Genomic DNA, 27042 nt, shown 5'->3' with positions numbered 1-27042 from the left:
TTCCATAAATACTAATACAAATATATTGACAGGTTGGTTATGTAATGTGTGTACTATTCAAAATGTCCCAATAAAGTATTAACACATAGATCAACCAACTAGAGCTATAAAGGTGTGTAGTCAAGTGCGTACATTGTAGACTGGGCTCGAATACTGCCTCCTTAGTGAATATGGTCCAGGGTAAATCATGTAATCACCATGTGTCCTCGCAGCCAAAGATGGGAATCCATAAGTGTTATTCAGTTAACAGTGAATTGTATTTGAAAAAGGTCTCAATTATGATCTACTGGACTGTAGTGGGAGTGTAGCATTGACAAAGCCAACAGCGAATCATGAACATGTTTTCTCTGTTGCAGCATCTTTTCAATATAGAGAAATATGTGTTGTTTAAAATGTGCGTTGCTTGACCTCCTCCCTTCACCCAAAAAAGGATATGTATTTTAGGAGTAGGCAGTGTTGCCTACGCCACCTGCCGCTGCGTTTAGGCCACGCGTTCTTGTTTGAGCCACCCTCAGTTTCGCACCCCACTTAATGAACTGGGTGTCTGGGAGGTGGAGTGTGCGTGTGTTCGAGTTTATGGCCCATTGAGGTCTGTTAGGTACTTGTTTCCGAAGTGTACGATTGATGCAGTGGGGAATTGGTCAGAAGTTGGTGACTTTCTCCAACACTGATGTGTGATGGTGGGAAGTGCATGTAAGTCACAGGCCTAGTGACCATCTCACTGGTACGGACGTGTATGATCTGGTGGCACTCACCACACAATGAGTGTGTTTCTCTAAGAGTGAATTCCCACTGGGGGTCTTAGATTGTCTTTGCATTCATGCATGCATTGATAGGTCAGATGGGTGGTGTATCGTTGTGCTAATCTTTCGCTAACCCCCTCGTGTGTGTTAGATGGAGGCTGGAACACTCATGGGTGTCTGGGAGTGGCAGGTGCGGATCATCAAGTTTACGGGCAAGTTTGATCGGTTAGGTATGGGTTTCTATGCGGAAGGATTGCCATAGTGGGAGGGGTGAAAGGTGTGTTGTTTGGGCCTGTGTCTATATGATAGGGTGATAGCAGACTGTGATCTGTGGGGCTGCATTTACCATTTCAGAGTTGTATGTTGTTCGACTTTCTCCAACAATAATTTGACCATAAAAGGTCAGTTTTGTATCACTTTTTTGTGATTGATAAGCACATAGGTGTGAACTAGATCCCTTGCCAGTGCTTTAAGTGGGAATGAGAAACCGAGAGGGGGCTCTAAAAAGGGAGCGTGGCCAAAGTGTGCTGGGGGTGACATAGGCAAGGGATGCCTGTGCCAAACATTACACTACAAGACTCTGCAAACATGTATTTTTGGGTCATTTGGCATTGTCTCAGGTGGTCTTGTTTACATCCAGTCTACATACTGTAAACAAAGATCTCTCTGGCTCAGTTTCAAAATAAATGGCTGTCTGCTACCCTGCTGAATGATTTTCTTTGTTCTCCTGTGCATAGGCCAATAAGCATGACAAGTGATAATCTGTAGCTATTAACCCCTCCATCCATTGTTTCTCCTAGGATTTTTCCATAGAAGAATGAAGCCGCAAGGTAGAGTTTATGGTATTTACATATTCTCAGTGTCGAACTGGATATTAAATTATGCCTCCTATTATAATGATTTGTATGTATATTGGCCTACGCCAAGTTGCTTAAAATTGTACGCGAATAACTCTCTACGGCAAGGTCTTCACCTTAGAAATTGATGTAAGCCGCCATCTTCAATCAAGCCTCCATTTTAGGTTAAAACTGCCATTTTGGGATTTTTGTACAAAGTCACCCTGTAATCTAAAATGGCCGTCTCGTGTGCCCTTGTTCTTGCCTTAACCTCTCCAACCTCTGTAGGAGAGTTAATGTCCAACCTGCCTACAGGCTACATGTTAGGGTCATGTAGACCTTGTCCTTTGTTGACCTCGGGAGCAGGGGATTACTTGAATTAGCAATGTTAAACTACAAGTATACAAGAACAGTAATGCTATCCGAATATAATATGTGAAACATTTGTTTGGTCTGTATTAAAACAGCATGTAAAGAGTGTAAATGTTAAATTAAAGAATAATGGAGTGTGTTAGTAAATATATTCAAAAGTAAACCGCATGCACGAGATATGTAAATTAGGAAAGTGAACCTGGCGCGACCCTAGCCCAGTGTATAATTAACCTGTAAGTGGCTGGACATCATTTTACAAATTGTGTAAATGCGTCGATGTCCAGCTAGGAAATTCTGTTCACTGCTCACATTGAACCCTGCTGGTGGTCTCTGTGATGTATTGATGGCCAAATAGCTATTTGTGTACTTTGTTGAATACTGTTCAGTTTTGTAATAAAGATTCTGGGAATCTTTACAAGCCCGTGTCGGTGTATTTTCCTTTGCTTGGTGTAACAGCCGTAATATTGTATTTTTTCTGATTCCACAGATGGCGCCCGAATAGGGACCCTCAAGATTGACTTTGTCTCGTTGAAGGTTGGCTCGGCTATCGGACCGGGATCGGACGGTGCCAACAGAAACTGCCACTCTAGACGAGAAGTGAATTCCTCGACGAAACTGCACGATCCGATCCCTGGACGGTGAGCTGTAGCCCGAGACGACGTCTTGACGAGGGTCCATATATTTGAGGTGGGTAAATTTGCTGAAAATCACCAGACACGTGGGTCCTTAGCATTGTCCTTAGTAACCCCATCGGGCCTCCCAGTCCTTTGGTCAGGTGAATCGTGCCCCGATTCTTAATATAACCCTGACAATTTGAATTTGGAGCATTGTACTCGTGAGCACAATTATTTAACCAGGTAACACCAGAACTTTGATATGCCTGGGAAATTGTCTGCCTGCTTTAGGGCATTATTCTGCAGCGATAGACAATCTTTGGAAGATAGCCATCCCGCACCACAGGAGAGGACGCCGGCATGTACTGTGTACTGTAAGAAAGGCTTTGGTAGTATAGCATTTAATGACATTTGACACAGACAAACCAGACATAATTCTAATCTTCGGTGGCCCACCAATGGTAGTTTTGAAATCCCTTGTATAGAATATTTAGAGTCTGTATTAGTAAAGAAAAAGGCTAGACCTGCAGCATTTGACGCGTTGCACAGTTGGAAAACAGAAGCTTTGCAGCAACAAAAGAGTAGAGAGAAACACATGCGTAGACATATGACAAGTGTCGAAAAGTCACGGTTATATGATCAAAATAAACAATTGGAGTCAGTTAGGAACACAGACAGGGCGTTTCAATTAGGCATTCAGAAAATCTACTCTTCAAAAGATTTTCATACATCAGATGAATTGATTAATAAACTTTTGCATGAACGAAGGCCCGATGCCTCCGCGCCTCCTCCGTACGTACCTCCTCCTGGCGCTTTGCCCCTTCCTGTTGTAGTTCCCCCTGCTATAGTTCCTCCGGTCCTCCCTGCTGTTCTTCCTGTTGTTGCTCCAGCCGTCACCCCTTTGCCTGCCCCCTTGCCTTCACCTGTTGTTATTCAGAATGTGCCTACTCTTCCTCTTCCAAGTAATTCTGCATCGCTTGTAGTAGACCAGGGAGCAAGACCAAGGGTTGTGACTCGTAATACTGTGTCCCCAGACAAAAAGAGTGAATTGACTGCTTGGGCTAAACATTGTATGGAGAAGGGTGAACAAGCTGATGTCTTTTCCACACTCGAAAATTTAAAAGATATTCCTGAGAAAGATGTGTTTATCGAAGGATTAGGGACTCATTTGAGTATAATGTGGAATAGACTAAATGATGTAGATTTCCCACAAGGGTTACGGGATTTGAACGCCTTAGCGTTGTCCAGAGATACTGCGGAGAAGGTATATGAGCATGTTGAGAGGACTTTTGAGTATAGGAAGGAGTTGGAAGAGTTACAGAATAAGGAAGCAGATGGTGGTAGTTTAGGTATTATGTACTTACAGAAACGTTTTTCTCCTCGTCGAGAATTAAAAGGAGAGGAAGCGCGAATTTGTATAAAGGATGTGATAAAATGGATTTCGGATATGTCGATAACTCCAGATGAAGTATATGACACATATAGTCAGTATACGTTAGAAATGCAAAAGGAAGTGATACAGGTGATGGTAGAGCACCTGCAGAAAGTGTGTGTAAGAAGAAAGATTTGTTGTCCCGCAGAATTGTTGAGTGTTTATAAGAGAGCCTTTTCGATTGATACTTCGACTGCCTTAGCGCTTGATTTGGCTCTGTTGCTTAGTAAGCGTTCGGAGCTACCTACTTCTCAGTTGCCTATGAGAGAGGTCCCTCCGACATTTGTCCCGAAAGTTGAGATTGCGGCCGATGCTGGATGAGGAATAGTCGCCGGAGAAATTCCTGCACATTACGTTTCACAGTTTGTTCACGTCCCGTTTTCAAGACAGGAAGTGAACACCATAAAGCAATCTATTCCCGATATAAGAAAGAATCCGACCGGATTCTATAAAGAAATAGAGTCGGTCCTACAGTCGTCGGTATTCACTTTATGTGATATTGACCTATTATTTCCCGTACTCCTGCCAGTTGATTTGTGGAAACAGATTAGGACTATAGATGACATACCTGGGTTGGGAGATACATGGGATAACATGGTTAGGCTAGACAGAGAAAGACCAGCTGGCGAACGACCACCTCAAGTGATATTAACCTTGCCGGATAGAATTATTGTAAAATTGAAAACTATGGTTCCAGAAAAAAGAATCATTTGGGACAAGTTTACGGCCTGTGTCCAAGGAAAGTCTGAGGGTGCTACCGATTTCTTCAATCGGTTCAAGGAGGTATTCTCAGATTTCAGTGGACAATACTTAGGCACAGAGTCAGGGAAAAGGTTGTTTGTCGACAAATTTGTACGTGGATTGCTGCCTGACATCCAGTTACAGATTATGTCTTCTGAAAGCGCTTGGCAGGCGAAGTCTCAATCAGAAGTACTGCATATGGCTCAGTACTATGAAAATCGTGTAAATACTGAAAAGGAAAAACTTGAGAAAAAAAAGGGTGACCTGAAAACTAAAGTTTTATTACAGCAGATTGTTAGAAACCCTAGAGGGGGTAATCAATTTAGAGGCCAGTACATTGCACAGGGAAGTGTGCCCTTGGCTCCGGTAACCATTAACCAGTGTGCCTATTGCCGGCAGGAAGGCCACTGGCGCGCACAATGTCCGACCTTACAGCAAAGGTCATTTGGGAACATGAGTAGACGATCCAGAGGTCGCCCAGGTGCAGGGGGCCCTGGCAGAGGTCAGTTTACACCAGAATCACAGCAACCTCCTTCACAAGATAAGCACGTTTTGAATGTGGATAATAGAAACATTTTTGATCACCCTTCTGCCGCATACCTCTCTGAAGAGCTTCCTTTTGATAATATTTTGTTTCGCTAGGATTGCCCAAAGCAGGATTTGGAACCTACGCCTATTCCCGTTCATCAGAAAGGCCCCTACGTTGAGATGGCGGTGGGAAATAGGAAGCATCTATTTTTAGTAGATACGGGAGCACAGAAATGTTCCATTGATCATTCATGGGTTCCAAATATTCCCCTGTCAGGGCAATCCAACGTTTCCGTAGGGTTTTCAGGCACACCTGTAGTTTGTCCGGTCTCTTTGCCGGTACCGATAACACTGGGTCCCTTCACGGAACAGTGTCCATTTCTACTTACCACAAACTGTGGGGAGAACTTTCTGGGGCAAAATTTGTTGAAGGCATTGCATGCAGTAATACATTGTTGTCCGGACGGAATTCGGCTAACAATTGCACCTCAGAAATCACTCGCCTCTCAGTTTTGACTCGACCTTTACCGCCAGAATTTAGTAATGTTCCAGAATGCTTATGGGCAATTGATGATAATGATGTGGGCATTCTTCAAATCGAACTTGTTAAAATTATTTTGAAACATGGAGTAAAATTGCCTCGCATCCCACAATATAAGATCTCAGTTGAAGGCGAACAGGCTTTGAAATGTATAGTTTCTGATTTTGTACATCGTGGAGTAATTGAGGAGATTACGGGTAGCATATGTAACAGCCCCATTTTGCCAGTATACAAAAAAGGTGATAATGCGATTCCCTTTCGTTTTATAATTGATTTACGCGCTATTAACAAAATTGTGGCTCCTCAATTTCCTATCGTACCTGATGTTACAACGATACTAACCATGATTCCGGCTTCTGCCACTCATTTTAGCGTTGTTGATCTTAAAAACGCCTTTTTCAGTATTCCCATACACAAGGATAGCAGGTATTTGTTTGCGTTTACCCTAGGTGGACGCTCGTTTACATTCACTCGTGCACCACAAGGGTACACTGAGAGTCCAAGTATTTATAGTAGGGCATTGAAAGAGCAGCTCGATACCGTTGAGTTGCCTACTACTTGCACATTACTGCAGTATGTAGATGACCTCCTCTTGGCTGCTGATTCTGAGAGCGCCTGTAAAGAAGGCGCTGTGTTGTTGCTTTGTCATCTAGCAAAAAATGGCCATAAAGCTTCACTTAAAAAATTCCAATATTGTTGTGAGGAGGTCGCCTATTTAGGCTATCTCCTGTCAAAGGAGGGAAGACGGTTGACACCTGAATGAATAAAGACCATTTCTGGCATGTCAGTCCCAAATACGCAAAAGGAAGTTAAGAGCCTTCATAGGTATGGCTTCTTATTGTAGATTGTGGATCCCTAACTTTTCGTTAACGATTAAACCAATGCTGGCTTTGACAAAGAAGGGCATTTCTTTGCCATTGCCATGGACTTTGGAACACCAGACAGCATTTGATTTGCTCAAATTCGCGCTGTGTTCAGCGCTGGTTTTAGGAACTCCGAATTATGACAAGGCCTTTGTATTGTTTGTGCATGAACGTGATGGATGTGCTTTGGCTGTGTTAACGCAGGAACATGGAGGGAAGAATAGGCCGTGCGGCTACTATTCCTCCGCCCTTGATCCTGTAGCATGCGCTTTGCCAAGATGTTTGCGCGCTGTTGCTGCTGCTGCTGCGTCTGTAAAACAGAGTGAGGGAATGGTCCTGGGTCATGTGTTAACCTTAATGGTGCCTCACTCTGTAGATATTCTATTGAATAGAACTCAAACGCAACACCTCACTTCTGCACTATTGACAAGATATGAACTAATCTTGTTTGCCCCCCACATTAAAATTTAGAGGTGTTGTGTATTAAATCCGGCTGAACATTTACCTGTCTCGCAAGATACTGCTGATGGTGACGATACGTCACACGATTACCTTTATATGACAGAACAAGAGACTAAAGGCAGAATCGATCTGAAAGACACTCCTTTGAATAGCCCACAAGGAGAGCTATTTTGTGATGGCTCTTGTTTTATACTTCCAGACGGTACATCCACGGCTGCTTATTCTGTTACTACTTTAAGCATGGTTGAGGAAACTAATAGAAGTATGCATAACTCTGCGCAGGCCGCAGAAATTATAGCGTTAACTCGAGCTTGTGAACTTTCTGAAGGGCTTACAGTGAATATATATACTGACAGTCAATTTGTCTTTGGGGTGGCCCACAATTTTGGTAGACTTTGGAAAGAACGAGGTTTCTTGACCTCGCACGGAACGAAAATCCAGCATGGCACTTTAATAGTGCGATTACTTTCAGCATTTGCACTCCCTGTTCAGTTAGCTATCTTAAAATGTTCAGCACATCAAAAGGTTACAGATGATGTAGGAAAATGGAATGCTTTCGCCGATCAGATAGCTAAACAGACTGCCACTGATTTCAGTTCAGAAATGTATGCTGTAAAAGAAATTGTAAATGTTTGCACTTTGGGTGAAAATATCGATGCTGTTAAAGATATTCAAGCAAATGCTACATAGAGGAAACTAAGAGATGGATCGAGGGTGCAGGGAGATTGGATGACGATGGGTGTTGGGTAGAAAATATTGAAGGGAAATGGTTACTCCCTGACGCCTACATTACAATGATGGTTATTATGGCTCATGGTCCGACACATGTTTGTGCACGAAAATTGACAAAAATGCTACACAGTGTATGGGCCAATGATAAGATTTTCAAAACTGCAGAGCATTTTGTCCAGAACTGCATGGTTTGCTTGCAGCACAATGTAGGAAAAGGTACCTCGACTCATAGAGGAAGTTTCGCTCCACATTCTGTCCCGTTTGAGGTTATTCACTTTGATTTTATTGAAATGGAACGGTGTAACAATCTTAAATATGTATTGGTTGTTGTTTGTGCCTTTAGTAAGTGGGTTGAGGCCTTCCCAGTTAGAGATGCAACGGCCATAACCACGGCAAAAACTCTGTTGAAAGAGTTTTTTCCTAGGTTCAGGCTGCCGAGAGTCATCTGGTCAGATAATGGGCCACACTTTATTGCCACTGTAATCCTACAAATTTGCAAAGGATTACAGATTGACAAGCGGTTCCATTCAGCTAGACATGCCCAAAGTGCCGGATTAGTGGAAAGGCACAACTGCATTATAAAGAACAAACTCGCTAAGACGTGTGCTGGCACCAAGCTAAAATGGCCGGATGCCTTACCGATCGTGTTACTGTCGATGAGAACAACCCCTCAAACTAAGACTGGGCTCTCTCCCTTTGAGGTGGTAATGGGGAGACCTGCTAATATTTGGGGTATGCCAAAAAGTCGCTCATTACGGGATATAGAAAATGTGCTTCTTTCAGATTACTGGAACCAGTTGACTAAAAATCTGTTTTTAATTTATCACCAGGTGCGAGAGGCATTAGCTGTGTGGTACGAGGGTCCTGGTCACAGTCTATGACCGGGGGCTGGATCCTCACGAAGGTTTTTGAGAAGTCGTCTTGCCTTGCACCTCGGTGGAGGGGTCCCTACCAAGTCCTGCTAGTCACTCAGACTGCTGTGTGGGTAGCGGGTCGTAAGAACTGGATCCATGCAACGCACACCAAACGGATCCCGCAGCCCGTGCCATACGATACAGAAGACACAGAATCCCTTCCCACTGCTGTAACTAGCGTGCCTGAAACAGCAACAACCAACAAGGGAGAATCGGAGATCGCTTCAGAATCCGCAAGGCCGGACAAAACTGCCATCTTGTCTCCGCACTCCCCAACAGTGGAACTTCCGGATCCATCCTTTTCTGATCCCATTTCTGTCCATTCGCCACTTCCAGGAGGAAGTGACGACATTTTGTTCTCACCAGAAACTGCAAAATATAATTTGCGCCCAAGGAAGTAAACGTACAGCATGGTCTGACTGTGCGATTGAGAAAATCATTTGAGGGCTTGCCTTTTGGCCCGACTGTGCGGGAAGATTCTGTTGGCTAAGGGTTGTGGGAAAGACTTTAAGAAGACACGCGACTGGAGTCGCCAGCAAACGAACAATTGGTGTTTTTCGGTTGAAGATGACAATGCCTGCACCCGCTACCGCTCGTACCGAACTTTTAGATAAACATTTGACTAGCAGAGACAATGATCAAGCATGTAAGGGGATCCCCAAAGTATATTGTTGCCTTTTTGTGATAATTACTGGATTTTTAGTAACTGTTGGGTTTGGGTTATGGTATCTGGAGGAAGCATATCCGTTAGAGGACTTTTTACCTATTGAAAATGTATCTGTTATTCCCACTCCTTCTGTGCAATTGCATACTTTGTCACCTAGGGATTCTGTGCATAGACGGAACTATCAGAATAATACCCTTTTGTTAATAATGAATGCCACTCATGCAATTTTTAATAAGACCAATTGCTGGATCTGTACACATCTACCGCAACATGGGGATAAGGGGCTAGGTTGGTATATTTATCCCTTACCTTTGACAACTGCTTGTTACGCTTCTCTTAGAGCACTATTTTTTGGTCGATGGAATGACAGCATCTCAGGGAACTTTGATGGTACAAATTTAAATAGTTTTGAAAAGAATGTTTTGATGCCCCTGGGATGCTCGCTTTTTGCAAATAGAAGTAAGCCAAACGTTGCTTCTGTTAGGCCCTCTGATAGATTGTCTCGTCCCTTTTCAGTCTTTAATCTCTTTCAAAATGGCTCCCATAGGCAATAAGGATGCCACGCCTCCATCTTATTCTGTTAATCATAGCCCCGATTCAGTATCCTTCTGCATACAGAGGAATGGAACACGGTCAATGGGTAATTTTAGAAAGTGCGCCAACGATGCGAATTTGACTAGTGAATACAGACCTCTGTACGTAGGCAAACCTGTCTATTTTGTTTGCGGTAATGTGGCATTTCCATGGTTGCCCAGGGATTGGCAAGGAACCTGTTATTTAGGGATTCTATTACCTGGGGTATTTATTGCCAGTACTGTAGAAATTTCGAAGACTCGTCCACGACGAGGTGTAAAAGGGGATACTCCAGCGCAAACTCTAGGAGATATTATCAAATCCTTTGTGCCATTTTTTGGGCAAATTACGAATTCAGAAGATATCAGGGAACTAGCGAGAGTATTGGAGAGAACCATCAACCGGACCACTGACATACTCTATAATATGACGTTAGAGCAGAGAGCGATAAGATTAGTGGCTCTTCAGAACCGGATGGCATTAGATGTCATCCTGGCAGAGCGAGGAGGAGTATGTAAATTAGTGGGGTCCGCTTGCTGCGTTTACGTACCAGACTTCTCTCCGACGATCTTTAGGGCTATCCAAAATCTACATGTTCTTAGTTCAGAAGTACATGTTCCTGAGGGAAACTGGGAACTTGGTACATGGTTTTGGGACCTCCTACGGTCATGGGGATGGAAGTTGTTTTCGGCCCTGCTGATTACCTTGGGAAGTTTTCTGTTTCTTTGTTGTTGTATACAGTGTCTCCCTGGTATATGCTCAGTGTTAGGGGGATGTTGCGTGCAAGCAACAAGTGTATTAGGGCATAAATTATACACCCCAAAGAAGGTTTCCAAAGAGTATGTGTTGAAAGAAACTCTGGTGTCAGATCTAATGACAATAGATATGTCTGACAATGATTCGGGGTGTATGGACGATGACGTATGGAGTTACTTGCAAGCAGATCAGAAGTAGTGTTAGCACTTGGCATAGGCCAAAAGGAGGGTTTGTCGAACTGGATATTAAATTATGCCTCCTATTATAATGATTTGTATGTATATTGGCCTACGCCAAGTTGCTTAAAATTGTACGCAAATAACTCTCTACGGCAAGGTCTTCACCTTAGAAATTGATGTAAGCTGCCATCTTGAATCAAGCCTCCATTTTAGGTTAGAACCGCCATTTTGGGGTTTTTGTACAAAGTCACCCTGTAATCTAAAATGGCCGTCTCGTGTGCCCTTGTTCTTGCCTTAACCTCTCCAACCTCTGTAGGAGAGTTAATGTCCAACCTGCCTTCAGGCTACATGTTATGGTCATGTAGACCTTGTCCTTTGTTGACCTCGGGAGCAGGGGATTACTTGAATTAGCAATGTTAAACTACAAGTATACAAGAACAGTAATGCTATCCGAATATAATATGTGAAACATTTGTTTGGTCTGTATTAAAACAGCATGTAAAGAGTGTAAATGTTAAATTAAAGAACAATAGAGTGTGTTAGTAAATATATTCAAAAGTAAACGCATGCTCGAGATATGTAAATTAGGAAAGTGAACCTGGCGCGACCCTAGCCCAGTGTATAATTAACCTGTAAGAGGCTGGACATCATTTTACAAATTGTATAAATGCGTCGATGTCCAGCTAGGAAATTCTGTTCACTGCTCACATTGAACCCTGCTGGTGGTCTCTGTGATGTATTGATGGCTAAAAAGCTATTTGTGTACTTTGTTGAATACTGTTCAGTTTTGTAATAAAGATTCTGGGAATCTTTACAAGCCCATGTCGGTGTATTTTCCTTTGCTTGGTGTAACAGCCGTAATATTGTATTTTTTCTGATTCCACATCAGAAGTGTTAACTTAACACTGACGTGTTTTATCATTGTTTCAACTTTTGGGTGTGGGCTAGGCAATATGCTTCAGGAATAATGAAGTTGAAGGTGGGGCTTATGTTTTTCTCGCTCAATAATAAACCCAGGAAACACCGAATGGAGTTTGCATTTAGCAACATCGCCATTATAATGTGCGCACTGCAGTGCTGCCTTAGACGTCTGGGCAGGAGGGAGCAGATTGCATAAGGGAGACCTCCACTCACGGCATTTTCAAATGGCACCCCATAAGTCCCCATGAATCTTCAGCCTGGCCCTGAAACTCGTTATGAGAATGGGGAGAAGGAGGATACATAGTACAAATGTAGTCTCAGAGCTGCTTTGCATAAAAATCAAATATCCTTTTGCGAACATACGAATGACCACAGATTTTTCTATTTGACAAACAGTTCTGTGACAGTGATCCAGCCTGCAACCATTCTGAGCACATAATGGGCATAGCCTTGTTGCTCATTTCAGTTGTGATAACACACAAATAATAAAATGTCTGTAAACCACCAGTCATATATACCAATTGCACAGCCATAGCCTTTGTTCCTGAGGCATTGGCATATTTAATTCTCACGGGTTTGTGGCAAAACTGAAAGTTATCTATGTCCACGGCGGTTCGTACTTCGATACCAATACTTCAGGGTTGTTCTGCAGAGCAGAGACCTGTCTGAGCCCCTTACTGTGCTGTAAAAAGTTCCTTAGGTTCTGCATGCCACACATTTCAACCCCATGTTCAGTGAAGGGAGACGTGAAGTGCAATGTTATGTGATACACAATTCACATGGCATTTGTCTACCCATTCAAAGCGAACTTGAGGAATTGTACCTAAATCATTGTGTTAATATACCATTGGAAGAAAACAGGAACTTGTTTACAGGTATATTGTGGTTTTATACGTATACTAAGAATCTTAATAGCTGGGGGAAATATGAGTTTTTGGCATGACCACTCGCACTTATATAAATGGACTCTGGAGCGATAGCTTTCCAGCACCAATACATACTAACAATTGCTTTTGTTAAAGATTAATTTTAATGAATAATCAAATATATTTAACATTTCTATGGGTCATTTATAATTAAATCCTTCAACCAGATTGCGTATGTGTAGAGTAAAGGCGTGGCCCAGACAAAAACATACATTGACATCGACGGCAGTGAATGAAAGGGTTGGTTGTCATCATCGGGTGCCCGGTGCTTCCCTGGTCCAGTAAGATAGCTGTTGAATTTGATGGTAGGAGGGTGTGCACCTGCACACCCACACACACGAACATATGCTCATAAGCCTCATAAGCACAGATCATGTATTACCATCAACGCCGTCTTTCTGTCTGCTGAAGGACACGTCAGTAGATTCTCAGAATTTGGGGTAGACGACTAGAGTTTAAGATGCAGAGGTTCCTCGATTGCCGAATCCTGTGGCCTGTGGAGTGGCTGCTCTATCTCTGCCATTCTCCAGGGAATTCCTTCATGCATTTCCTGCTCTATAAAGTGCAAACCTAGCTGCTAAGCAACAGAGAGTAATATGGGCCTGATTTACAAACATGTTTTCTATGGGACTTTCCCATCTTAACATTTCTTTTTCCAAATTAGGCCATATGTGTTTTAAAAGACGTCTTTTTTAAAGTATGCACTTTGCTCTTGCAGTTTTGTTAAAATCTGATCAATTAAATACACATACATAAAAATAAAAAATTCTGGTCAAATTCATGCTGACCAAAACTGCACGAACAAACACAGACTTTAAAAAGAAGGCTATAAAAACCCAGAGAACCCAACAGAGCAAGCGCTGAACATAGGAGATTAATTCAGGGGATTACAAGTAAGGGCGCAGACATTGCAAAGGAGCTGGGATAGATAGGGTCTGCAACGTAAATGGAGAGGCTCCAGAAAGTGATATGTTGGATTGAGCAGAGGAGTCAGTGGTTGGCGAGATGTTCTTTGAAAGGTACAGTCTCCAGGTCCTCTTTGAAGCGTAGGATGGAGGTGGGCAAGCCTTTGCTACATTGGAAATGTATTCCAGAGATGTGGTGCCTAGCAGGAAAAGTCAGGGACGTCATTTAGAGGTCGCCAGAGGTCGCAACTGCAACCTCTGTAGTCACTCTTGCGACCTCGAGAAAAAAAAGAGGAAAAAAAAAGAATCTTTTTTTTTTTTGTAATGCAAGCTCGTGCGCTGTGGCCAGCACCATGTGGCTCTTTAGTTCTGGAGTGGCTAGCTTTCTTGTTAAAGCCCCTTAAAAAAAAGAAGAAAGAAGAAAAGGAGTGACACAAATCTAACACTTTCAGCAATGACCCTAAGTAAGAAAGATTAGGAATACCAAATAATGTGTCTTTCTGGAATTCTATACAATAATTGCTAGACTCATCAAAGGTTTATCTCAGGCACACTTCAGGGGTTGAGTCACTGATTTAGTCTGTTCTTAAACGCCTCAACTCAGCCTTTCATCCTTCTGAGGTCGATAAATGAGTACCAACACAGGTTGGGTGGTATTAGGTGTATATTTTTTCTATATAAAGCGCTTCAGCGTAAGTGCTATATAATAACACATCATTATCATTTGGTCATGGACGTCTGCCTGCATTCACAGTAAGGTTCTATTGTTATTTGACCTTGACAGGTCGGGACCATCCCTAAAGACTTCTTTTTGGGGGTGTGGTGCAATAACGTAAACGATAATGAATAGAATTTCAGAAACGAAAGCCATTTAATGTTCGTTCATTAGAAGAAATAACGTCGGCATAGAAGGAGTGGTATTTCGGGGCTGCCCTACGCACAGACACAATGGAAAATGCAAATATAATGTAAGTAACTCTTTAGATGAGTTTATACCGCAATTTAATTACTATACAGTAGCTTTAAAGACGGGTTAAGTTGTACTTGTTCGTTCTATGTGGCATATTGTTTTGTACCGCGCACTATCTTGAGGAGAACCATCTCCTTTTACGGAAGCACCTCAAAACCTTCCTCTTTGCTTCTGCTTTCTCTCTCCCTCTCCCCTGCTACAACTGGTCCACTGTCTGCGACCTCGGTCCTGGGCCCTTCCACTCTCCACCTGCACTGCCTCCCTGTCAACCCCTGCACTGGGGGACTGTCTCAGTATCCTACAGCCCCCCCTTGACGTATAATACCCACAATAATAATGCACTGTCCTAGCTATGAAATAATTTCCGACCTAATATATAAAATGAATAATTTTAATAAAGATCTGATGGTGAGACTAATTTCATTTTTTATGTTTTTAAAACAGGTACATCCTTCATTATTGTATGTGTCACGAGTACCAGACACCGGCGGATGGCTTTTATAACCGCCAGTTGCTTCTCCGCGTGAACAACGTTAGCACCCAGACCATTTTATGGGACCATCGCCAAGTACAAGTATGCCCTTACGCGGTACTAACGGCTAGATGCAACATACAGACCGTTGTGGTGGCCTAGTGCCTCGTTGTTGGAACAGCCATGCGATTATCAGTGCGACCGAAGAGCTTATTTTATCGTAAACCAACACCCTGTGTACTGCACACGAACATCGCTTGCCTCAAGACGAACTATTTTGGATCGAGAGCAAAGAAAAATGCAAATCGCAGAATATTCTCTAAACATTTGATGTCCAATAAATGTACTTTACCAAATTTACAATCTTGCGGTTTGATTTAAAAGTACAGTTTCATATTCCCAATTGTGGCGCGCTGTGTTGTGAGCTGATCTGTGTTGGTTTCCGGGTTCTGTGTGTAGTCGCCTAGAAGACGCCTGGGCGCGTTTGCCTACGCAGCACAGTCACGTCACGGATAGAGGCGGGGAATATGAATGTTTTGATAAAGTCTGTTTCAGGGGCGGGGGATTTGATTTAGTGCCGCAAAAGCAGGTGAGCCAGGGCGATGGGGGGAAATGATAGGATTATCAGAAAATGGCGGCTGATTTCGAGTGCGTTAATGGACGAAAAGTTGGGTAAGGTCCATAGGAAAGTTTTCTACGATCTACCGATTTATGCTTAAAAACACATGGCCGAACCGTAGGGACAATAAAAAAAAAGTCCCGGAACTATCCTTTAACGATACATATGGCGATTGAAATACTGCAGTAGTGGACTTGCAAAGACGGGCTCAGCCCTTCAACAAAGTTCTGGAGTCGGGTCAAAGTCATCAATCCCTGTGAAGGTATATTGTATAAGTTACATAAACAAATCACAACATCCTTGCCTGTACATATCTTCAATATTTGGAGATCCTGTAAGCCATAATCCACAACTTCCACCTTCCAATCCAGACCAGGAGCCCACCACTAGGTCTAGCTTGGTGCTCCTTAGAAACTGCCACCCAAAATGACTGATAGCCTTGAATACGAAGGTTAATATAGCATCTGGGGTTGCACCGCAGAAAGTTAATCAGGATTGGTCCACTAGGGGAGTGCTGACCTCTACTGTAGAATCCTTGCGGATACCGTTTGTGGAGAAGCCTTGGATAGTCCTTCACCATTAAACACATGGAGGATGGGAGGTGATTAGGAAAGGTTAAGAACTGGGTGCCAAGAGCTTTCTTGTAGTTAAATGGGGGTCTGATAAAATCTCAGTGTGTAAGCATTGCTATGGAGATTACTATTCTTGATCACAATGCTCATATACAGAGACACAAAGAGTCACAGAGACATGCAAATCCACACAAATCAAATGTCTGGGCTACACGGGAAGCAGAAGCAGGATTGTCATTTACCCAACACAGTAGCTCTCCTATTTGGGCAGCCCATTGTTTCGCCCTTGTTCCTTGCCATTTCCCTCTTTTTTTCTCTCCCTTTGCCAGCTCAACCTGAATTAAGCCCCGCTTTAAAGCTTTTCAATCCTTGCCATTGAAGTGGACCCAACACCTTTGGGAACCCACTGTGACACATACAAATAAAGCTTCATAGATTTACGTAAGTCGTCCTGCTTTGCTGAGGCTAATAAACCTGCCCATGACAATCTGCAACCCCACACCCCTACACCCCATTGCTTTATCTAGGATTTTGCCACAGAGTGAAGCCACACAGTGGGGCTGATGGAATGCACATATTCCCTGTTGAGACATCGGTGATCATAAAGTGAAGGTTCTACCACTTTAAATGTGTACTTACCAGTCAAAGTTTGACTACCCCTCTCTATAGTCCCATCATAGGCATCTGGCAGGTAAATCGTACAGCTACTTTCTTATTTAGTAGAGTATACCTCTACTAAATAAGAAAGTATAAAATAAGACAGCACAAAATAATGTCTTGCGATGGATGCTATGCTAATTATTGTAGATACCCCTAACAGGTTTTGTATAAAAGGAAAAAGTACTTCAAAATATTTGCTTGTTTTCAAGAGATCATTATTAACGTATTTTGGAAACATATTCAGATGAATTGTTATGGTATATGACTGAAACTTTCTTTGCATGATCTGTGTACATGTTAAAAAGTGATCCAATGTTTTTCTATGTTTTTAAAATATTGAAGTAAATAAACAAAATATATGTGTTGAAAATAAGGTGTGTGTGTCAAGAGATAGAGAGGGTAGTCAATGTGTCTTTTTCCTTTGTACCTTGAAAAACTCTCCCTAATTGAACAGACTTGACCCCCCTTACCAAAAAATAGGGAGTTCCCAATTTCTTTACTCTTACCAGTCAAAGACAGGCCTCTTTAAAAGGTGTTAACTATCACATGCATGCTTTAACCTGCCTTCAGACCTTTGCAGTGGGGCAGTGAATATGCGTGGAGATTAATGAAGGGCAAGGTGGGGGCTCATGTTATGCAACCTCCAATGATACATCTAGGGACATCACCCACTAGAATCTGCATTAGGAAAAATCTCTGTTATACTCTCACAAAGCTGCCCAGGCGGGTTTCCCAAATGAAGGCAACTGCACCCCAAACATCCTTTTGAAATGGGCTCCCACGAGCCCCCACACTTCTCCCCAAATGTTGTCACTCCCTTTCTCTATGAGCTCAGTCTCTTTGCCCCCTCCCACCTTTGCTCAGGCGCTAAATCAATCCAATGACGCCCTGTCTCTGATTTAGGTAACATGCATTCCCTCTTGCGATTCTGGTGCAGTTTAGGCGTCCGTCCGTAAGGGGATCTCCAAGACTGGTACTGGTGTGTGATGCAAGACAGCATTTGGTGGGCGAGGGGTGGATTTCCTGTGCTCAGAAGGTGAGTGCTCATCTGTCACACCTTTGCAGGCATTTTCAATGAAGCAATAGGTTAGATCAGCTCACTTACCCATCATCCTCCTCTGCATTTCCGAAGGGAAGGAGTCGGAACCAGCCCTTGATGGCCGGGGATTTTTGAAGGGCATCCAGCGGGAACTCCACCTATGAGTAGTAAGAAGCAAAGAGATCTGTGTGCTGTGTCTCAATCTGAAGACTGGAATTCTTGAACACCACAATCAAAACTAAAGCTCTGGACTGGCCCACGCCCCACAATCAACATCAAGCGTCCACAACAATTAAAGAGTGTTCCTTAATTAAGCAACTTTTATTGAACAAAACACTTTTTTCATATATCGACCCTCACCCCACACATGTGATGAAAGCTTGGTTTAATTTATAAAATATACAAAACAAACCGTTGGGAAATTGGCCAAGATAACATATAACAATGTCCCTTCTCTTTAGGGCCAGCCTTAGCTCTGGCAGTGCCCTGGAAGAGGAAAATAAATGTAAACCCCCCACTCCCGGTCATGGCCCAGGGTGGGGGGTGCGCCTGGAAGCAGCGCTCTGTTTAAGTGATTAACTCCCCACTCCAGCATGGAGCGGGGCGGTAATCACTTCAATAGGGAGCTGGGGCAGCCCTGTGCTGCTTGAGCACCAGCGCCCTAATGAAAGGAAATCGCCCCGCTCTCGTGCTGGCGAGAGCTGGGCGCATTTCCTTTCAATAGGGCACCCTCACCTACCACACCAGCTCGGGGGAGCACTTGAAAGACTACCCCTAGCTCGCGTGGCACTAATGTTGCCCCCCAGGCAACCACCCAGGTCACCCGGGTCGGGCCCTGCTTCTTTTAAGAGGTTGGTGCTCAGAACTCTATGGCATTACTTGCAATATCAATTATGCAATCGCAATGCATCGCCTCGTTCACCAAACTTTACCCAAAGTTACATTTTTCTTTAAACACCAACACTATGATTCCCCTTTCAGTAATGTATGGTGTGAAGCCCGCGAGGAGTAAAGGGTGTGCGCTGTTGTCTGCTGTTCGGCTGGGAGGATCTATCTGGTGCCCTGCTGGTGCCCTGCTGGTGCTTTTGCTTACTGTGAATTGCCTCGACCCGCTCCATTCGCGTAAGCCTATCAGCATATCAGCTGGAGCTGATAGCAGTTTGACGCGAGCGGGCCGAGTGATTGCTTGGACACGTGACATTGGTCACGTGACATTAGAGACACACCCCTAGGAAGTGACATTCAAATTCAGCACAGCGCGACCCTTGCGGCGTGAAGCCCGCGAGGAGTAAAGGGCGGTGATGTTGTCTGCTGTTCGGCTGGGAGGATCTATCTGGTGCCCTGCTGGTGCTTTTGCTTACCGTGAATTGCCATTGACCCGCTCCATTCGCGTAAGCCTATCAGCATATCAGCTGGAGCTGACAGCAGTTTGACACGAGCGGGCCGAGTGATTGCTTGGACACGTGACATTGGTCACGTGACATTGGAGACACACCACCAGGAAGTGACATTCAAATTCAGCACAGCGCGACCCTTGCGGCGTGAAGCCCGCGAGGAGTAAAGGGCGTGCGCTGTTGTCTGCTGTTTGCGGCTGGTTGCGGCGGTAAGTACTGAACGATACAACTAGAAACCCTTCCAGTGACCAAACCACAGGTGTGGTGTCGATCATAACAACGGAAACACAAAAACCAAGAACTAGGCTCCAAGGGAGCTAAAGCTGCAAATTTACACTGGCAATCTACATACACACCAGCTCAGAGACAAAACATTGATCACAGCAAACCTGTAGCACGCAGAGTTGCTCGACTTTCTCTTGATATCACCGAGATTGAGGCCATAATGGAGTCTCAGGAAAAAAGAAATGAACCTTTCGATGGGGTAAGCACGCCTAACAATATAAAAAACATCAAGACCCCAATGCCAATTATACGAGCAAGATCTAGCTCACTTGTTGATAAAAAGACATCTCATTTGAATAAAGTGGTAGATAACCACAAGACAGAAGAACCTTATGCCCCTCCTGTGAAGGTAGCACCGGAACACCAAGCCCAGGTATCGGAATCTCAACAAAGAATCCCAACGACCATGTTAGATCTACAAAATACGTTGGTAGCAGTCCTGTCGACTGCAATGATTCCGTTCCTAACGATACAGGAATATATGGCTGATTATAGTAAAGACCAGGCAATGCTTCTGGCAATGATAATGACTAAACAAACATATGTGGAAACATTTATAAATACTATTCAAGAGCGGCTAATTCAAGAAGCCGAAACATCTAGAGTATGGAAATCACGATTAGCAGAACTCGCAAGAGTTGACCGGGTAGACAAACAGAACCTCTTGGAAACTGTGTCAACGATTACCAAAAAACTGATGGAAGAAAAAACAAAAAAACAGACGTACATGTTGGAACATAAACAATACACAACAAATCATATGCAAACTGAAGCGAAAAACAAATTACAAGACAAAGCAGATCAAAGTTCACAATATGAAATGCAAATCATCCCGATGTCTCCAACAAATTTGACAATATCCTCACATCCCGTCAATACTGAACCACCTGTGTGTACCCCGTTCGATATATTTGATGTCTCAAAGTGTGGAATGGTAGGACAAGACCTGATAACTAGACCTAAAGGCAAAAAACCGAAAAAAAAATCAAAATGGATCTCGCGCATTTCTGAGAAAAATAAAGTTAACACAGAAAACATTAACAGAAGAAGCTAATAATAAACACAATCAGCCTACTCTCAAACAAAAAGGTATACAAAAAAAAGCAAAGAAACAAAAAAGACGATAATCCAAAAAGATGTTATCAAGGTAGATGCGAATGCAATGAACGAACCATTGGATGCGCTACTGGAGATAATCAACAAAAATATACCTGGCCAAGTGGAAAATCCTATTCCAATTATAGAAATATCAACAGCTGACGATATGACTGATTATAATTCCATATCAATTAACTCACAAGATGTGACTTTGATCCTCGTTGATGAATATCAAGATACGGCAAACGATCAAACTGTAACCGACTCTCACGACGAAGAGACATCGGTCCTCGAGTTGGAATATTCTACTATCTCTAATGATGAAGCGTGGTTAGCAAGCGAGTCGCAATCTGAAGATAGCACCCATAATAGCCTGTCACCTCAACCTAGTCCAATTTTAATTAGACCTAAATTCCAAAATCCACAGGATACAACAGCTGCCTACAGAATAGCTTTATATCCAACGACAGCTAATACAGATGACCCGGTAATAATGAATAGAGCCAACATTTTACAGCTCTTTAAAGCAATCCCACAAATGGAGAAAATAAAATCTGATGATCTAGACCTAGTACCCTTTCCAGATAAGCAATATATGGAAGAGGTCCAAATTGATTTTTTCAGTCAAGACATAATGCAAAAGGTTCTAGCCACGAAAGATCAGTTTGAGAAACTGGGATTCGGCATAGAGGAAATCTTTGTCACACGGGCAGTCGCAGAAAAAAAAGCAAAAAACATGGCTCCTTTTAGGAACCACAAAGCAATTAACAATGAGGATCAGAGCAAAGGGACAAAGGCTTCTTAAAATTATAATAACTTAAGATCTAAGAGGCAGTCTGAAGACGATTCACTCCATCATCCCATTTGGCGTGATTACCGGGAGACCCCACATATGAAACCAAATTTGATGGTTAAACAAACTGGAAGGAAAACTTATTTATAACAATCAAAAAAGAATGAAGCGCAAAAGTCTAGAATAGCACTGAGATTGTGGAATACAAGACGAAATAAACATCTCCTAGAAAAACATTCAATAGCCCTGGTTAATTTGGATATCATATGTTTGCAAGAAACGTGGCTAACGGATGAAGTGATTTGCGATGGGTTTAGTACCCTAATGAATCCTGCGATTGTAGCACAACAGGGTAGACCAGCAGCAGGAATGCTGATATTAACAAAAATAGTCCCCACATGGACAATCATAGCAAGTAAAAATATACATCCATGGGCACAATATGTAACTATCAAGATTGCAACAGACAACAAGGACGAGCCACCTGCTACCGGGGATAATTATGTGATATCCATATTTCATATATATTGGAACCCAAACGCAATGTCGGAGACGAAATTTATTGATTCAATATACGAGGAAATTGACAATGTGGCCATCACTAACAACGAAATGGATCTCATTATAGTAGGAGACCTTAACTTCCATTTATTTGATAAAGAAGGTAGACAGTTAGATCCTACTTTACTGTCGAGCAGAGCAAAATAATGGATGAGGGAAGTGAAACAGAGGAACATCTACTTAAGTGCCCAACCAACAGACTCCGAAGGTAAACCTTTACCAACTTGGGCAAGTGAAACTTCCAATTCAATTATTGACTACATATTTACTTCAGCAAGAATCAGAAGATTAACCACTTCAAAAGGAAATTCATCTCAGCAGGATAGCGATCACCATTTAATCCAGATCGAATGGGCCAGTGAGCCAGGAATTGATCAACGACTAATACTACCTGACTTGGAGCTAACAAATGGGATGAATAGACTCAGGATAAAACACAACCATATGGTGGAAATAGATGCAACCTTCGAAGATGCACCAATTCAAGATAACATAAAAGTGGACTATGGTTGGATTCTAGAAAAATACCAACAGAATGTTGAAAAGAAGAATCAACAACAAATGCACGCACATTACTTCAATATTCAAATCCAAACAAAAAAGAAACAACACTATAAAGTTCTACGAAAATTGCGCAAACTTAAGGCACCTCATTTTGAAATGGAAATAAAAAAAGAAAAGAATAAGTATTCGAATGAAATAAAAGCGATCAAAGCATCGATAAAACAGAACGATGCAGAAGCAATCTTGACAGCACTTAAACAAAAAAATACGCGAAATCTATGGTCAATGTTGAACATATCATCGACTAATCAAAACATGATCCAAGAAGTCGACGCAAGCAGATGGGTGAAGCACTACTCAACATTATACAATAAGACGGCACAATCAACCACAAAGCTTATACCAAGAAATGATGGTCCTTGGGACCTTAAATGGGAGAATGAAGACATCATTAGTACCATCAATTTACTTAAATCCTCGAGAGCTCCAGGACCTGATGGTTTAGCAAATAGTGATTTAAAAACAGCTCCAGTCCAGTGGGCCACGTTCATGACCCATCTATTAAGATTAATTGAAAAAACGAAAAAGATACCTCAAACTTGGACGACAGCGGTCTTGATTCCAATTTTCAAAGCTGGAGATAGAAAAGATCCGGCCAGTTACAGACCGATAGCCTTACTGGACCCATTGGGAAAACTATTTGCTGGTTTCCTTCAAACAAAGCTGACTCAATGGGCGCAGGATAACAACAAAAAAGCAAAAAGGCAAACAGGTTTTGTAAAAACGAATAGGCACCAATGTCAACCTCCTACTGCTGAACATGTTGAAATATGAAGCAATGGCTAAATCACAACAACTATATGCCATCTTCATAGACCTAGGAACTGCCTTTGATTCAGTCAATAGACAACTGTTATGGGCTAAGTTAAGAGATTGGGGTTGCCCTCCAAATATTTTGAATCTGATAAAAGAACTATATTCAAATACATCGATATGTGTTCGATTGGCGAAAGAGGGAAGAATGACCGAATTTATTCCATCGGAAAACGGACTGAAGCAAGGCTGTCCATTGGCCGCATGTCTTTATAATCTATTTACTTATGATTTTGGAGAAAAAATACAAAACAACATTGTGAATCCACCAAAAATTAACAATGAAACAATCCAAATGCTAATCTATGCAGATGATATTATTATTTTGGACAAAACATTAAAAGGATTACAACAAACAATGAATAAAGCAAAAGAGTACATGGTGAACAATAAGTTACAAATCAATACTGACAAGACAAGAATAATGAAACTGATTAATCTAAAAACAAAGAAACAACCTAATTTGAAGATTCAAATAGGAAACCAAATGATCTTGACAACCAAAACAATCAAATATTTAGGGGCATTAATCAGTCCATCAGCAAATGAAGCAGAATGGCAACATCACATTGAGGCAAAAGCGAGCTCTTTGGCAAAACAAGGACGGTTCTTCCATGCAAAATATGGGACCTTTTCTCTAAAAGCCACAATTCTGCTGTACAAATAGAAAGTAATCCCAATTCTGACATATGCAAGTGAGACAATTGTTAATCAAAACATAATGAGATGGCCGTACTATGAAGCACTATTCTGGAGGAAAACCCTCGCCTTACCGAAAACATTTCCAATGAACAGACTAAGATTTTAACTAGCCTTACAATCAGTACAATCAATAGTACTGTGGAAACAAATGGACTTGTTAAGGAACATCATGTCTGAAGAAGAAATACCAGCCTTGGAGATTCTAAGAGAAAAAAGGAACCTCTTCAAATAGCAGCACTATCGAAATTGTCTAATGAAATCAAAGCGAAAATTAGAGCGGAAGACATCACAGAGGAATTATTACTTAATAGAGCACAATATGCAAAACGGAAATTACAAACGAATGATTGGTTAAGAACAATAGAAGTACAGAAAAAGTACAAACGACACTTGCATGCAGAAACAAAGGTGAGGGCACTTAACCAATTACCGAAATATTTGGCACAATTCCCCAGCTGCAGTATTCGTGACTTGTTTCTGCGTTTCGGTTAAATATATTGCTGACTTGCGAATACCAAGCATTGATAGATAAAACACATAAAAAATCGGATATCTGTCGCTTCTGCAAACAATTGAGACCAGAAACTTTATTCCATTTGATTATGGTATGCCCGGCATTGAAAGAGAAAAGAGACTTATACAAAGATTTCTTTAAAATTTCTGAAAAACAATTGACAACAGAGGAAAGATGGGCGGAACTCCTCGAAGGAAGTAACCAACGCCTTATATTCACCGTGATCAAATTTTGGAATGACATTACGAGAGGAAACATAGATGAGTAAATTGAAGGATATTGTCTATGTAGGGACAAATGAAAAGTTTGTTAATTCAAACAAAACTTTTTAAATAAAAAAAAAAATGTAATGTATGGTTGAGATGCTCAGCAAATACGATTGTCAAAGAAAAAGACAAAAACATAAGCAGCGTCAACGGTTTGTAGAGAAGCAATGGCTGCAAGACATAGCCTGCAGGTTACCCCCAAGCAGGAGAGCATACGGCTATGCGTTCCACTGGGGATGAAAGTAGGGTAGGGAGATGTCTCCATGTCAGTGGGACGCCATCATCCCAGTTCTGGGACTACATTTTACAAGTCAGTGGATTTTGGGAGTTCTCTTGGTTCTCTTAACTTGCTCTAAATGGACATATGCACCTGAAAACAACTATTGTAAGTAGGAAAACACAGGACTGGATTTGTGGTATCCACGTAACATGGAGCTATTTGGCCATGCAAATCAGGTATCAGCAACCACTGGCTGTCCAGATGTTTGGGACTGCATTTCCCATCAGCCTTAGCCTGCACATCCAAAGGTGAGGACTCATTGAAGTCGTCATTGAAAACATCTGGAGAGCCACAGGTTACAGACTCCTGTATGACGTGAAAAGCTGTGGCCTCTAGAATTACCCCTAATGCACTGATCAGAGGCACTCGGCCCCTGAAAAATGCAACCTCCAGCCTTGCATTCCAATGCTATTGGCTCAAAGTTAGACAGACCGTGCACTCTTTCTGTTTCCAGAGTGATGTGTATGAAGATGGTGGATGGAACCTACCATTGACATTGTTATGTTTTGCTACGCTATCTATGCTAGGTTATCTTATTTAAAACCACATGGAGCAACGCTAATTTCTCAAAGGGGTGCCATGACACTGAAAATGAGGGTCCTTCTCCAGTGCCTGCTCTTTATTTAGGAGTGATTGAGGCTGATCCTTCCGCAACACAGATGTTTGAACTAAAAGGTGCCAGAGACACCTCTCACATAAAGTGTCCATGGTATGACGACCACTCTGTGATCTGATGATCAAAGGTGGAAAGAGGGTGTATAGTAGCGCAATGTCTTAGGATAAGAACTGAGTTAACCCAGAATACAGATCCTTTGTGCGACACAGAGTGATTTAAACCGAATGCAATCTGCTAGAGGGAGTCAATGCAATTGTTTCAGTGCCAGAGAGGCACGCATGTGTCTGGGTAGCTTCCGCAAATGTTTAGCAGCTGAATTCTGTACTTTTTCTTAAGGGTTGGGCAAACCGGCTCAACAACCATTTGAGCCTATCTAAACAATGGTGGTGTGATTAGGCAAGAAAGATTAGAACTGGAGCTGAGGCCTGAAATGGTTTGGATAGGACATTTCGAACAGAATTCAAACTGCTCATATAGATATGAGTATTTGACAGTTCGACTTGGCTTGAAAAAAAGGATATGGTAATTCTAAATTACAGGATACTCGATCAGTATCCTAGAAGGTAGTATTACTGGTGGCAAAGAAAATGATACAATAGGGTTATTCAAATGAACGCAAATGAAAAAAGCGCAGAGGAGCTTTTTTGAGTTATGTACATTTTAGAAATGCACAGATCACCTTATCCATAAAGGTGACCTGCTGATTTCATGGCGGTTGTGGGATAGCGCAAATGCTATGCTGGCCACCCCTTGCATACATTAGTACCAGGAGAACACACCCGGCAATAGTGTATGACAGGCTCCCAGCACTCTTCGGGATGACATAAACACCATTCACAGTGCCAAGCGCTTGAAGGGCATATCATTGTGAAATGGTAAAAAATAAAGTTGTACACTATCCTGATTTGAGGGATAGAAATGCAATTCGTAACAGCAGTAGTTCACACCGCAGCTGTTCCCCTGTCATCAATCACACATTAAAGAGTATTCCATTTGAGGATTCAGGGTGTGATTTGAAATGCACAGAAACACCCCCTTATTGATACAAATGTACAAAAGAAAAAAAAAAGTGTATCTAAATGTGTGCATTTCAAATCACACCCTGAATCCTCAAATGGA

The 27042-nt window shown here is 42.3% G+C and overlaps 1 protein-coding gene across 2 annotated transcripts in view; it reads right to left on the bottom strand.

Annotated features, from left to right (window-relative positions):
- RASAL1 (RAS protein activator like 1) overlaps positions 1-27042 on the bottom strand; it is a 1443380-nt gene that overhangs the window by 741373 nt on the left and 674965 nt on the right. For both annotated transcript variants that reach the window (XM_069619245.1, XM_069619246.1), the window contains one exon: positions 18104-18195. In XM_069619245.1, the coding sequence (XP_069475346.1) occupies positions 18104-18195 (92 nt within the window). The remainder of the gene's footprint in view (positions 1-18103; positions 18196-27042) is intronic.

Source organism: Ambystoma mexicanum, chromosome 10 (genome assembly GCF_040938575.1).
Source record: "Ambystoma mexicanum isolate Mex_15411 chromosome 10, UKY_AmexF1_1, whole genome shotgun sequence".
NCBI classification, from domain to species: Eukaryota; Metazoa; Chordata; class Amphibia; order Caudata; family Ambystomatidae; genus Ambystoma; species Ambystoma mexicanum.
Note: the sequence above shows the minus strand (reverse complement) of the source record. Positions and strands in the feature narration are given on the sequence as shown.